Genomic DNA, 13,778 nt, shown 5'->3' with positions numbered 1-13,778 from the left:
CTATTTCAACTTCAGGTTTCATTAATTGAAGTTAAATAAAAGCCACAATTGAGTTCCTCCATGACCCTGAAACCACATTGCCCTGAAACTGACCCTAAATTCTCAAGTGGCCTCATTTCAGGTATATAGTAGCTGCATGTGGCTAGTGGCTGCCATACTGGATAATGGAAATACAGGACATTTCCATCATCCTAGAAAGTTCCAGTGGATAGCATGTCTTAGAGGGTAACCTCCCCAAGGTTTCTTCTGGCTGATAAGTTACTCATCAGGGATGCAGACCGTATCCCTGGACTCGAGGTCTGAAAAACTCTGCAGACGAGAGATTCTTATCCCAGCCCTAACCTCATTAGCCCTCTGACCTTGAACAAGCCACATCTCCTGGCCGAGCCTCTACTTCCTCCTCTGCAGAAGGGGCAGACAGCCCACTCAGGGTTGAGGTGGGGATGAAAGAAAGGGCTGGCTGTGGCAGTACCCGGGCCCAGGGGCAGGAAGACGTGAAAGGGGACTCCCGGTGAGTATTCTGTGTTGGGCACTCTAAACACAGTGGCTTATTTAACCCTTGGGACTACGTGATTCCCTTTTACAGGTGGGTAAACAGGTTCGTCAAAGGTGATGCCCCTGAGGTCTCAGACCTAGAAATTGAGCTGGAACTTATCTGCAGACCTTGAGGCCCATGCTGGTCCCACACAACAGAACTCGATTCTGCAGTCTTTTCTCAGAAGCCTAGGAATAGGCTGAGGGTGGTGGGCGTTTCTCCTCCCTGGGGCAGGTTCTTGGTTCAGCCCAGGCATCGTGGGGAAGGGTGCTATCGGGGGCCAGAGTCTGATTGTAGTTCTCCTGTCAGACAGCTTCCTCTCCCCTTCTCTGGTCTGAGTCCCAACAAGAATGCACCCAAATTTCCTTCCAGATACCCGGCTAGAGTCTAAAATCCCCATTTCTCAAACATGGCTGCTAAAGAGACCTGCATCCTGGTCTAACACAGTGGCTTCGGCCAGTGGCAGTAATGAGCGGCTCTAGTAATGAGCTGGTCAGTTGGGACACATTTCATTTGCAAAATCACCACCTTGCCCTGAAAGTGGCCAGGGATTCTTAAATGGCTCTTCCCTTTTTAGGTCGAGGTGCAGCCTAACAGGGTGGAGCAGCTCAGAAACCCAGAAGAGGGAATCAGCCCCTTGCCTCCAAGGAGGCTGCTGCCTTTTATGCGGGTGCCTGATAATGCAGCTTTCCCAAGTGATGTGGCGTATTTCCAAAGGACAGATTCACCTCTAAAAAATTCATTTCAATTATGCACGACAAAAGCTCCAGTATATAAAGGCTACATTTTAAAAGGTCCTTTGACTTTTATAGTATGATGGTTCGCAATGATTGAAACTGTTGGAAATAATATAAATCCATGTCATTTGTAGATTCTTTAGTTCGGAAGCACCTTTGAACCATGGAACAAGCTCCTATGAGCCGAGCAGGGTTAGTGGAGCTCCCGTGTGACAGACAGAAGCAGAGGCACAGAGAGATCAAATGGCTGGAAAGAGACTCTCATCCAGTCTCACACCTCCCCATTTCTCTGGGGTCTGTTACCATTTCACTTGGAGACTAGAGTCATTTTCCTTTTTCGCTGAATTCCCAGGACTTTTTTTTTTTTTTAACTTTTTTGGCTGCGCCACGGCATATGGAGTTCCCAGGTCAGGGATCAGATCTGAGCCACACTTGTGACTTAGCCGCAGCTGCGGCAACACCAGATCCCTTAACCCACTGTGCCAGGCCAGGGATTGAACCTGCGTCCTGGAGCTGCACAGACACTGTTGATCCATTGCACCACAGAGACAACTGCTCCCAGGACGTTTTTGAATAAATATATTTAAAATGCCAATAGCGGTTCCCATTTGTATTTTACACTTACCAGGTATCAGGTTTTCCACTACATACTTTGGAAACAATTTCCATTTTAATCCCAAGAGGAAAGTATTGTTTTTCCCATTTGATACATATGGAAACTGAGGATTGAGGAGCCAAGCAGCTTCCCCAAGGCCTCACGTGCCAGTGAGATGAAGCTTCTATCTCACTCCACTGGGGAGGAAAATTGCTCCAACGGCAAGAACTGTCAGAGCTGTAGGTCTGTAATAGCCCAATACTTCGCAAAAGGAAGTTTAAAATAACCCAAGCAACGTAATATAAAATCAAACCCAGAAGGAGCAGGGTCGGGTGGGGAGGCTGTCATTCCAGTTTTATCTGCTAAGAGACCTAGGCTTGGTGGCTTTTTTTCTTTTCCTTAAATTATACTGCTGTGGCCCTCCTCAAAACCTTATTCTTAAACTCGAAAACATGGTGTCACAGCTGGTAATTTTAGAAGGAGGAGGAGAGAAAAGGGAGAAACAGACCGAGGGGGAGGAAGCTGGTCCAGCCAGGGCTTCCTGGGCAAGACGCTGGCTGCCCCCCCGGCCACTCCTCCTCCACCCCTGGACTTCTCAAACCGCCCTTCACAGTTTAGCCTAGGTGTGTGCAGAGACCAGGGCATCTGGGAATAATTTAATTCCCTCAAACGCCCTAGTCATTGAAAATGATACCTTTCTAACCATTTCCCCGAATGGAAAAAAAAAAGAGCCCCTTTAAATAAATATTCAGCAAAAACAAGCTTGGTGATGTCCCCCAGGAATCCAAAACCACCTATCTGACCATCAGCGGTGTGAAAGCAGAATGCCGGATTCTAGACAGTCCGTCCTCTGAAGATAGGCATGTGTACACAGAGTTGAAATCAACTCAAGCATGTTCTGAAAAATGATCTAAAAATAAAGTGCGGCTTTCTGTGGGTCCTAGACTCTTCCACAGGGAGGGACTACGCGGTGCGTAGAACCCACAGCTGAGCCGTCTGTCAACACCACCTGTCTCCGCCCAGGTACCCTTCAGGTGGAGGTGAGCAAAGTCACAGAACAGACCCACAGCACATCCGCCAGCAGTGCCCACTGGACTCTAAACGGTGGGAAACAAAGCAGCAAAACTTGTCTGCCCCCTGCATCTACCTGTGTGTGAGGTTGGCTACCAAACCATCCTGTTGCCCAGACAGAAAAGAGACATCTCCTGGAAACTGTATCTCATCTAGTCAAGTCAGCGGAATCTCGAAACTCAGTTGACGCGACAGATAACCTGTCACCCAGTCACCAAGAGAGTGGAACATTTGGTTTTGACTGGCTGTGCGCTTCTCCTGGCAATTCAGAGCATTATTTTATTTTTTTATTTTTTAAATGAGAGTTGCAACGTTTATTTCAGGTTCTCTCTTGTTTGTTTGTTTGTTTTTTTTTGCCACACAGGCAGTATGTGGGAATTCCTGGGCCACGGATTGAACCTATGCCACACAGCAGCAACCAGAGCCACAGCGGTGAGAACGCAGGAGCCTCAACCCACTAGGCCATCAGAGAACTCCCCAGAGCATTATTTTTTATGTTGAAATGCAATAGGATACAGCACACAACACAGGATGCACATAAAGCTTGACAATAAAACACGATCTCAGAAATGTTTAACTTGAAGCGGTTCGCTGTGGGCTACACAGAGGGGGTGAGAAAGACTTCACTCCCCGCAGCCATGAAGACATTTTAGCAAAGAAGTCGGCGCGAGAAAACAGAGACGGCCAGGCTGGAACCTGGACATCAGGAGCACAGTCCGCCCAGGAAGACAAACAGTGGCCACTCAGTTCACTGCGTGAGAAAAGTCGACCCCACGGAACCGTAGCAAGGACCCTAACCCCTGCCCGGGGCCAGAATGCGCTGGTGTGGCACTTATATCAGTTATCCAGCCCTCACAACGACTCAGTGAGGCGAGCGCTGCTGTGACCTGCCCATTCTACAGATGGGTAAACTGAGGTTGTGTAAGTAAGCAGGGAGGGGCACAGCTGGTGTGAATCCAAACCTCATCACCACCCCAGCTCCTGGCAGCGTATCTCCCGCAGACAGCTGCCGAAATGTACCTTCACATGCAACACCTGCTGTTCCCAGGACCCACACTGCTGACCTTGACCTTGGCCAGACTTCCTCTGAGGCCTGCTCAGGTCCACAGCACAGCTCCCTTGCAGTGAAAGGCCCACCGGAGCTACGGAGCCTCTTGTTCAAGACAAAGAAGTGTTCCCAACGTTTGTGCTCAAGTAGGAACAAGGTTGCTGAGCTGAGATGACAGCCTTTGTGGTCCCTTGTGAAAGTTTGTCCTTCTGTATCATGCGATAGCTGTGAGAGCTCTGTGAGGGGATGGGGTGTCCCTGACGGTGGCCACTCATTATGTGGCACTATTGAGGGCTCAGCATGTGGCCGGTCCAGACTGAGGTGTGCGGTGGGTACAAAACACACCCCAGCCTTCAAAGACTTAGAATGAAAACAAGAATGTAGACTATTGAATTAATAATTGCTATTTTGATTGCACGTTGCTGTGATCATGTTTGTGACATACTGGGTAAAACCAATTGTTGAAAGGAATTTTACCCATTTCTGTTTAGTTTCAAATGGCTACTGGAAACTTAAGATTACATTTGTGGCTTGGGTCCCATTTCTATTGGACGGAGCTGCTCTATTCCTTCTGGAGAGCTTTGATTGCCTACTAGGCATGAAGTGGACTCTGTTGTGGTCTCTTGGCTCAGATGTTCCTGGCCCTGTATTTCCCCTCGAGGGAAGGGAGTCGGCGGTCACCCCACCTCAAGCTGGAGGGGAGGGTCCACTCAGAAGTCTTTCTAGAAATCCTCAGCCAATGGGAGAGCGGCAGGGCTTTTTCCTAAGAACCCAAAGCCCAGGGAAGGTCAGTGCTCTTCCATCCTTATTTCTTCGGAGGATGGAAGCAAAGCAGGTTCCGGAGCCAAACGATCTGAACAGAAGGGAACCATAGGCCACAAGGGCAAGCCACGTAGGTAATTTTAAAATGTTGGCGGCCACATTAATAACAAGAAAAAAAATGGAGTTCCCTGGTGGCCTTGTGGTTAAGGATCCAGTGTTTGGGCAGAACGCCCACCATAACGTAAACGTCCACTGCTCCATAACTGTGATGAAGTCACACAACTTCAGCCACTAAGACTTATGTTTGCAGAAAGTTCGGATGGCAGCAGAAAAAAGGACTCAGTACTTAAACAGAAGAAAACTGGATGCCATTGCACTAACATAATAAGCAACAGTTAATTGTTACATGGTGTGATTGTGGATTTTTCTCTTTTGCTTTAGACTTTTCTATACCTTACACATTTTCTCATATTAATTTAGAAATATTAATTTTTTTTAGGGCCGCATCTGTGGCATATGGAAGTTCCCAGGCGAGGGGTTGCTTTGGAGCTGCTGCTGCCAGTCTACACCACAGCCACAGCAATGCCAGATCCGAGCCACATCTGAGACCTATGCCACAGCTCAAGGCAGTGCCAGACTCTTTAACCCACTGAGTGAGGCCAGGGATCGAATCCACATCCTAATGGATACGAGTCGGGTTCATGTCTGCTGAGCTGCGACGGGAACTCCAAGAAATTATAATTATAAAATTTAAAGTGATTAAAACAATGAGCCATGAAATATTTATTGAACTGTTCTATGCCCGATCCTGAGAACTTCTTGTTCTTCAAGAAGTGACCAAAACCCCCAGGGACTGAAGGAGGAGCTGATATAACATTTGTGGGGAAGGGGAGGATTTTCCTGGTTAGACATTTTTCCTACACGTTAGCTGGGAATGTCAAAAATACACACAAGCGAGGGCTGCAGGGAATTCTGTGCTAAGTCAGCAGCAGAGACACGTGTCTAATGCAGATTAAACTTGCATCTGTTTCGGCAGCAGTGCTTGCATCTCTCCAGCCTCAAATTATGAGAGTTGCCCTCGTAGGGCAGGAAAGGCAGCTGAGTGTCGGTGGAAGTGCTCAGACTCGAAAAACAGGTGATGGTGCATTCTTTCAGCATGTGCAAAATATGAATCAAATCATTTACAGAATGCCTGCAGCTGTTTGGTAGGACACACTGGCCAGCCACAGGTACTAATTTAAAGTCCAACCCCGCCCGTTCATGAACGCAGGTGCCTGCATGCATACACACACATACGCGTGGACAGCTTGGAACAGCCGGAGATCTAAGGATGCTGCAAAGCTTGTCCAGAATGTGCCTGTGGCCACAGTATCTCCACCACCTCCAAAGGATGAAGTTTCCCAGCAGCAGCTGTGGCACAACCATGGGTGGCATTTCACTTAGGAAACAACAGGCAGGTACACAGCAAGGGTCCAGGTCTGGGATTCACAGTTGCATCTGTCGTTGGGCCTCCCCTAATCTCGAGATCTCTATGGAGTGTGACTGCTAGTGGTGATTAGACATTCCTGCTTGAGATTCAATCAAAGTTGAACTCATCTGCTTCAAGAGGTAGTGAACTAGATGAGGAGGGGTGGGGGGCATGGGGCGTGAGGTCTAAGAGGCACAAGTTTTCTTTGGACGGATGACAATGTCCTAAAATTGACTGTACTGATGGTTACACAATACTGATTCTGTGAATATATTAAAAGCCACCGAACTGTACATTTTAAATGAGTGAATTATATGGTATGTGAATTACGTCTTCATGGAAACAGTTAAGGAAAAGATAAGCTCAGAATTCTCTTGTGGTGCAGTGGGTTGAGGATCCGCCCTTGTCACTGCAGTGACTCAGGTCACTGCTGTGTCATGGGTTCAATCCCTGGCCCTAGGACATGGCCAAAAAAAGAGATAAGCTTAGATATGAAAGCAACTCAATCCCTTTTACAACAAAGGAACTCAGCGTTATCTCAGGTACAGCGTTATCTCCCCCTGCATAAAGAATGGGGATGGCTATGTGCTTCTTTCTTTCTTTTTTTTTTTTGGTCTCTTTGCCATTTCTTGGGCCGCTCCTGTGGCATATGGAGGTTCCCAGGCTAGGGGTTGAATCGGATCTGTAGCTGCCGACCTACACCACAGCCACAACAACTTGGGATCCAAGCTGTGTCTGCAACCTCACGGCATAGCTCACGGCATTGCCGGATCCTTAATCTACTGAGCAAGGCCAGGGATTGAACCCACAACCTCATGGTTCCTAGTGAGGATTCGTTAACCACTGAGCCACAACGGGACCTCCATGTGCTTCTTTCTTAGATAAAGACTTGTATTTAAGCAGTGCGGTCCTTTGCAAAACGTCCCCTGCATCTCTGCCAAAGGAAAACATCATAGTTCCCCAAAGACTGACACCTTTTCACTGACCTTTCTGGTCCTCTCGCACTTGTGGCCTCATCTGAAATGATCTCGCCCATGATGTCTGGAGCATCCTTCTCAGGAACCGAAGGTAAGGTGGATGGGCCAGGCTCAGGGCCCTTGCTGGGATGAAGTAAAGAAAGAGATAAATCTTAAGAAAAGCATTTCTCTCCATGTCCTATTGAAAAGCCCATGTCCCAATTTTACCTTTAAGTGGCTACTTCACAAAAGCTCTAGAAAAAAATTAGTTTCTGGCAGTGAATGGCTTCGAGATGGTTTGAGATCACTTTTGGCCTCTCTATAAAGAAATCCAGATTCAAAAGCAGATGTCTCTGGACTCCAGAAAAATATCTGATTGACTATAACCTAGGACCTCCTGGTGCACTCCCAGCCTGTGAACATTTCATGCTTCTTGAACAGGGTCAGTTAGACGAGTTAAAGAACGCAAGGAAAGGAAGAAGCCCCGTTAACCGACCGCTCCCACACCTCCAGCCCACTTCTCACATTTCTCAGAATCACAGCACATCCAGAGGCTGTAAGCAGGTAAATTTAAACCACTAGATATGGAAAATTTAGCTCCTTGAAAAAAACCACCCATCTCTTTGACTTTTTAAAATCGAGTGGGAATCCCTTTTGCCGCTGACCCCCCCATTCCCATGGGAATGTGTTTTTTTAGGTACCTCTCAGCCTCGAGAGCTTCTGCATTCAGGTTTTGCAGCTTCAGGTCCCGAGTTTCACCACGTTCTGCAGATGAGGAGTCACGTACCTTCTCGCCCCAGGCAGAAGCGGGGAGCTCAGGCCCGGGCTGCTCCTCGGCCTGCGGGTGCCCGGCTGGGCTGTCCCCGCTCAGGGTGGCTGCAGCCTCCATCCTCAGAGCCCCTTCAGAGCCACCTGGGTCCCCACGGCTTCCTGGCAGCGCCGAGGCACAAGCCACACCGGAGGACCTTCTCATAGTACCTGTTTCAGGCAGGTCGTCAGACACACATGCCCCGGTCTCAGCTGTGCTCAAAGTGACGTCACCCTCTGCTTCCCCAGCAGCTCCTGCTACCAAGCCAGGCTCCAGGGGAGTGTCTGCCACTTCTCCAGCTACGGGCTCCAGGGTGCTCCGGTTGTCCAGGGCATTTTGTGTTTCTGAGGTGCCAGCAGCGCTGCCATGCCTCCTCTCACCTCTAAGTGTGTCTGGGGCGCCGGGCTCACTGATGGCCTCGGCCACAGTCGGAACATCTCCGGAGAGAAAGGATGCTCCCAGGGCAGACGTGGACAGTGGCATGTCGCCCAGAGTCCTCGGGTGAGAAAAGCCCCAGGCACCATCTTCTCTGCGTGGACCACTGCTACTAGATGTTTCCTGATGCTGTTTGTCAGAAGGAAATCTGTCATCTTGAAGTGAGTCCCCTTCTCCAGGGCCCTGGGGAGCCACCTGCAAGTCAGAGATGGGAATCTCTGGAGAAGTCACCTGTGAAGGCAGACCCAAAGCTGACTCCTGCTGGCTGCTTTCCTGCTCTGAGGGGGCCTGGCCTCCAAGCCACGGCCAGCCTTCCCCGGCCCCCTCTGGCTTGTCATTTTCCATCAGCATCCGTGGGGCCTTACTGGCTTCCTTCCCCACACAGGCACCTGGCAGGTTCTGCTCTGCGGCCAGCCCTGCCAGCCCTGGCAGCTTTTCTGGAGCTGGATCCTGGGGACCCAGCCGGGAAACCTCAGCCCCTACAGCTGACTCTTGCTTCTTCGCCTTCGAGTCCACCCAGATCCCAGCCAGTGGGGTGGGGAGAGGAGCGATGGTCACTCCTTGAGTCCCATCTGGAAGCTTCTCTACACTTGGCATGGGGAGGTCCTTGCCCATCACACTCCTCCCAGCTCCTGCCTTTTCTCCCAGGTTGCTCTGGGGCCGCTCAGCAGTCAGGACTCCCAGCACAGACGTCTCAAAGATCTTGGTGATATGCTCCCTGAAGTCAGTGAACCCCGCCATCATACGGGTCTGCTTGGAGCGTGCGTCTACACCAGCTGATGCCCCTTCCTTCCTGGGGTCCTTGGAAGGCTCCACCACTCTCTCCCTGCTGCTCTCCATCTCTCTTGCCGCATCCCCTGCCGTGCTCTCCTCACTGGCAGGACATGCTGGGATCTCACCGGGTGGGGTGCTTACACATGGAGCTCTTGAGTCTTTCTCCTCCCCTGTGGTCTGCTCCTCCTTGGCCAGAAGTGGCATCCTGTCCAGGCAGGGCACGGAGTCCACCGGTCCCTCAAAGTTCCCAGCTCTGGGGCCGCCGCTGCTGGGCTGAGCTGCAGAGGTTTCCGCATCTGCAGCTTCTGGTTGCGAGAGGGATGCAAGGGAGCCAGCAGACACTTCCATGGAGAGGGCCTTTTCCGAGACAAGTAGGGGCTCCTGTAGGGAGCAAGGGCTTTCACCAGGAGCTCCAGGGCCTTGAGACGAAACAGCTTTCACCCCGCTGTCTTCTGCCTCTTTCCCTGCAGCACCTGCGACATGCAGGTAAGGGGTGTCAGGAGCAGCCTCTTCTGGTGGTGCAGACGGCAGGAGCGTCTTTGGTTCCGGGACAGCCTGGGCTGCAGAAGTATCCACCTGGCTCCTGGAAATCCCACCCAGCTCTCTGGCTGGCAGGAAGGCATCCTGGCAGCCTCCCGGGGGCTGCTCAGCTTGGCAGGGTTCACCCAGGGCAGGGGTAGAAGCTTCCTCCCCAGCGGAAGGGTACGGCTCTGTCTGGAGGAAGCCCCCACTCCGAGCAGCTTCTCCTGGCTCCTCCAGAGCCCGCTGTGTCCCCAGGTCTCCTCCGTCGGCGCCCCCACCAGTCTCAGCAGACCCATCATCCACAGCTTGATCCTCAGCTGATGGGAAACTTCCAAGAAGCCTTTGGACTTCAGCATCTGAGGCAGTGGGGTGCTCCATTGCCTCCTGTGGGGCCCACCCCGATAGCTGCCCGTCCTCCCAGGTTTCATCACATGCCTCTCTCTCTCGGGCATCCTGGGCGGGTGTGACTCTGGGGCTGGCAGGTGCTGGAGCTGGCAGGCAGTGAGATGCATCCAGGAGAGCTACTGAGTCAGGCCGACCCGGCCGGGCCTCCACTGTGTTCTCACTTGCCTTCTCTGTCTCAGCCAAGCCCTGGAGTGGGGGCCGAGCGTCAGCTGCTTCAGAAAGGCCTGCATCCCCGAGACATGCTTCTTCATGCTGGCTGCTGGCGTTCAGCCCGCCAGTCAGCTCCTGTTGGGACTTGTTGAGCCCCTGCCCAGCACAGCAACCTTCCTTTCTGCTCAAGCTACCTGCAAGAGAAGGGCTTTGTAAGGTGTCTGCCGCAGGAGGTGAGAGCCTGGAGGGCTGGCTACCACCGTATCCTCCGTCCTGCACATTCTCCCCTAGCACAGGTGACTCCGGTCTCGTGGGTGCTGACAACGCCAACTGCTCTGTCATAGAATTTTCTGGAATGGTGTCCCCGGAAGCTGAACTTGGAGCATCATTCAGGCTGCCTTTGGGGAGGTCACTTCCAAGTTCTGATTCAGAAGCCTGTTCCTTTCCTCCAGGCACAGGCGAGCTCACATCCTCCGGAGGTTCCACGGGGATGTGCGATTGGGGAGAATCTGTGTCTGCAGCACCTGGATGTGTCTCTTTCTCGTTTTCTCCGTGTTGGGACTTCTCCCCGAGCATATCAAGGATGGACGCTTCTGGGCGGGTTTGGGATGCCTGGAGCTGATTCTCAGGGTAGAGTGAGGGCCTCTCAGACGCAGCCACTCGTATCCTGCTGTCCCCCAGGCAGGACAGGTTTCCCTGCTGATCTTGCTCCAGGCTGAGCGTCATAAGCCCACAGTCCACTGCCAAGTTCTCCTCCTCATGGGGGAGTGGCCCATCAGTGCAGACTTCCGGTCCAGCTGCCTCACACCCCAGCCCCCAGGGTTGGGGGGCTGTCAGCAAGCCCTGCCCATCACAGCTGCCAGGCCTCTGCGCTGACGGGTGGCTCCTCCTCTTTATTTCAGACATGCTCTCCACCTCCTGGGCTTTGGGGGTGACTGCTGTAGCAGGAGGTGACAGGACATCCGATTTCTCAGATTCTAAAGCAGGAAGAGAATCCATTCTACCCAACCCCCCCACATCCTGAAGGGTGGCAGGACATTGGGTCGGTAGTCCTGGCCCCTCCCAGCCAGCTCCCTCGGGAAGAATGGGTTCACCGGCTCCATCCTGCCCAGAGCCGGGGGCAGGATCCTGCTCGTGGAGCTGGTGCAGCGAGCCAGACAAAAGAACCTGTTGGGCTTCTCCCATCATCCCACAGGCCCCTGAACTCCAAGCTGCATCTTCTGATGGAGAGCGGGGCCTGTCCACAGGTTCAAGGAGCTCCTTTCTGAGTGGCTGTGCTGAGGCGGTGCTGGGAAGGCCGTTGCCCACCACATCGCCACTTAGCTGTGAAACCCCGTCTTTCTCCACCTCTGGGTGAGGCTTAGAGCTGTAGGCTTCGGGTTGCTGTCCCTGAAGTGTCCCAGGATCTGCACCACTGGGTGACTCTGGGGCTGCTTCCTGTCCTGTAGGGTCAGGACCAGGTGGTCTGCCTTCCCTCTTGGCCACAGCTGGGCTTTCAGCCTTGGCTTCATCCTTGGGCCCTGGTGACCTTCTGGCACTTTCATCTGATGCACTGGGAGGGGTTGGGGCCAGAACCCCTTGTTGGACCTCCTGGCTTTGCTCCCTATTCCAGCCCTCCCCCCTCTCCTCCTGGGCCAAGAGGGCGCAGACCTCTCTGGAGGAGCCCCTTTCTGTACCCTCTCCCTCTGATGCATGCTTCTCCTGTCCTGCCAGCCTTGCATCTGCCAGCCCTCCTGCTGGATCTGTAAGAGTGGGCATCTCGGCCCCAGAGACCATCTCTCTGGTCCACTGGCTGGGTTGCTCTGCAGCAGCAGAGGCTGGAGCAGCAGGCTGTGAAGTGAAGCTTGAAGCTGGACCTGTCTCCTGGGTCGCTGCACGTGGGGAAGGCTCAGGACTCAAAAGTGAAGTCCCCTTGGGTAGGTCATCTGCTGCCCCAGTGACACCTTGACCGGGCTCGGCTCCTCCCCTCCTGGTCTGTGAGCAGCCCTGGGCATCACTGGCACCCTGAGTGTCCTCCCCAGAGCCCTCGGCCCCCGACCCCGGTGCAGGACTCGCTGAGTCCCAGGGCAGCTCCTTGGGGGTCGGATCCGCTTCCACTTGCTCCTGGGAAGCGGCCTGCGCCTCGGCTTCCTGGGCAGCCTCTGAGCTGCTCTGAGCAGGGGGGTGGGCCCCAAGAGAGCCTGAGTCATCGGTGAAATCCTGAGCCGGCACCTCCGCTTGGCAGCTGGGGGCTGGACCTTCTGGGGCTGGGATCTCGGGCTCCAAGAGGGACTCCCGCTGGCCAGCTGAGCCATCTCGGCCTGGCCAGGCTGCAGCAGTGGCCTTGGGGGCCACTTGTCCAGAAGCCACTCCTTGTCCAGACTCTGGGAGGGGAAAGCCACCTGCAGCCTCATTCCCCTGGGACTCGAAACCCCCAGGCCGGCCGGGCTCTCCACATGGCTGTCCCTTCCTCAGCTCCCTAGGGTCGGCTGGTGAAACTCCTGGCAACTGGTCAATGGAGCTGGAGGAAAACCCTTTCTGCCCATCTGCTTCCTTCACGTTGCTCTGTCTCTCGACGCTGGGGACGGCTGTGACCATACTGTGCTGAGGAGAGCTGTCCCCCTCAGGGACCAAGGCTGCAGGGACACCTGGAGAAGGTTTCCTCTGGGGGTGCTGAACGAGGGGCCGATCTTCAGGTGCCACTGCCAGGCTCTCCAAGCCACCTTCTGGGGGGCCCTCGGCAAGGGGCGCAGATCCCCGGGGATACTCCTGCTCCCAGGACCCTGGCGGGCTGAGCCGTGGAGAACCTTCTGAGCCCCTGGATTCCTGTGGGTGCTTCCTTGGCTCAGTCACCTCTGGAGACGGGATGCAAGGATCCGGGCGGGCAACACCCTCAGAAGCGGGGCAGGAACCTCCATGAATGACGCTGCCAACAATGAAACATTGGTTTCATCAGTTCTCACGGATGCCAAGGACAGAGCCTGAAGCATCACCCCAACCCTCTCCCCACTAAAGGCCACCACGCACGGCATCCTTAGGCCACTCATTCCTCTCTATGAAGAGACCCCCCCACCCCTCCCCATCCATAACCAATTCACACACCCTGCCTCTCTGCACAGATCAGTGCAGAGACTCTTAAACCTTCAGTCTGAGGCTTTCTGTGCCGGCCAGTCATGAATAGGGAAATATGGAAACGACTTCATAATTATCTAAAACATGGGAAACTCGGGACATTTTTAGTAAGTGTCAATCATAATTGAGGATTTGGACAAGTTCTGTGTGGTTTACAAAGAGGTCTCAAACACTTCTGGGGAGCCTTAGATGTTCAGGAAAAAGGTAAAAATGGGCAAAATCAGGCTTTGAAAATAAAGCGCTCTTCTTGACAAAAATTTAACTTGATTCTTTACGTTCAACAGGTAGTCCTATGAAGCATAATCCCCAAATCACTTTTATTCAGCTGTGGAATGTCTATGTATGGCCGATAGATATAAAACTCCCGGGAGCTAAGCCACCTTCATAACCATGACCATGAA

General features: G+C 52.8%; 1 protein-coding gene across 8 annotated transcripts in view; it reads right to left on the bottom strand.

Moving 5' to 3' along the window:
* TACC2 (transforming acidic coiled-coil containing protein 2) overlaps window positions 1–13,778 on the bottom strand; it is a 234,451-nt gene that overhangs the window by 149,082 nt on the left and 71,591 nt on the right. For all 8 annotated transcript variants that reach the window (XM_047761104.1, XM_047761099.1, XM_047761105.1 and 5 more), the window contains 2 exons: window positions 7,874–13,171; window positions 7,203–7,316 (listed from right to left, as the gene is read on the bottom strand). In XM_047761104.1, the coding sequence (XP_047617060.1) occupies window positions 7,203–7,316; window positions 7,874–13,171 (5,412 nt within the window). The remainder of the gene's footprint in view (window positions 1–7,202; window positions 7,317–7,873; window positions 13,172–13,778) is intronic.

Source organism: Phacochoerus africanus, chromosome 15, assembly GCF_016906955.1.
Source record: "Phacochoerus africanus isolate WHEZ1 chromosome 15, ROS_Pafr_v1, whole genome shotgun sequence".
In the NCBI taxonomy this organism is placed as follows: Eukaryota; Metazoa; Chordata; class Mammalia; order Artiodactyla; family Suidae; genus Phacochoerus; species Phacochoerus africanus.
This window is presented reverse-complemented; position numbering and strand designations above follow the sequence as displayed.